The 518-nt window shown below is 80.9% G+C and overlaps 1 protein-coding gene across 1 annotated transcript in view; it reads left to right on the forward strand.

Moving 5' to 3' along the window:
* Nucleotides 1-202: 202 nt before the first annotated feature.
* The window catches only part of MAPK1 (mitogen-activated protein kinase 1), a 78672-nt gene continuing 78356 nt past the window's right edge, over nt 203-518 (forward strand). Inside the window, exon 1 of the mRNA XM_027847468.1 lies at nt 203-342. Coding sequence (XP_027703269.1) covers nt 203-342 — 140 coding nt within the window. The remainder of the gene's footprint in view (nt 343-518) is intronic.

Consider the following 518-nt stretch of genomic DNA (forward strand, 5'->3'; position numbering starts at 1 on the left):
CCCGCCCCTCGCCGCGCGCGCGCCCGCCCTCCGGCCGCCAGTCAGTCGGGCAGTCGGGCCGTCAGTCGGTCGGGCGGCAGCAGCGGGAGGCAGCTCCCGGCGGCTCGGTGGTCGGCGCCCCCTCCTCGTCCTCCTCGCCCTCGCCCTTCTCTTCCTCCTCCCTCTCCCCTCGGCCCGGGCGGCGGCGGCGGCGGCGGCCCTCATGGCGGCGGCGGCGGCGGCGGCGGGAGGCGGCGGCGGCGGCGGCGCGGGGCCCGAGATGGTCCGCGGGCAGGTGTTCGACGTGGGCCCGCGCTACACCAACCTCTCCTACATCGGCGAGGGCGCCTACGGCATGGTGTGGTGAGTGCCCGGGCGGGGGGCGGGGGGCGGGGGGCCCCCCCCGGCAGCCGCGCCGGGCCAGGCCCAGGCCGGGGAGGGGCTGTCAGGGCTGACCGCGGCCTTGGGGGGGGCCCCTGGGGGAGGAGCCTTTTCCCTTTTCTGCCTGGTTACCAGCCGGGGGGGGGGGGGGGGGGGGG

The sequence above is a fragment of the Vombatus ursinus genome, unplaced genomic scaffold (genome assembly GCF_900497805.2).
Source record: "Vombatus ursinus unplaced genomic scaffold, bare-nosed wombat genome assembly UNPS02015411.1, whole genome shotgun sequence".
NCBI lineage: Eukaryota > Metazoa > Chordata > Mammalia > Diprotodontia > Vombatidae > Vombatus > Vombatus ursinus.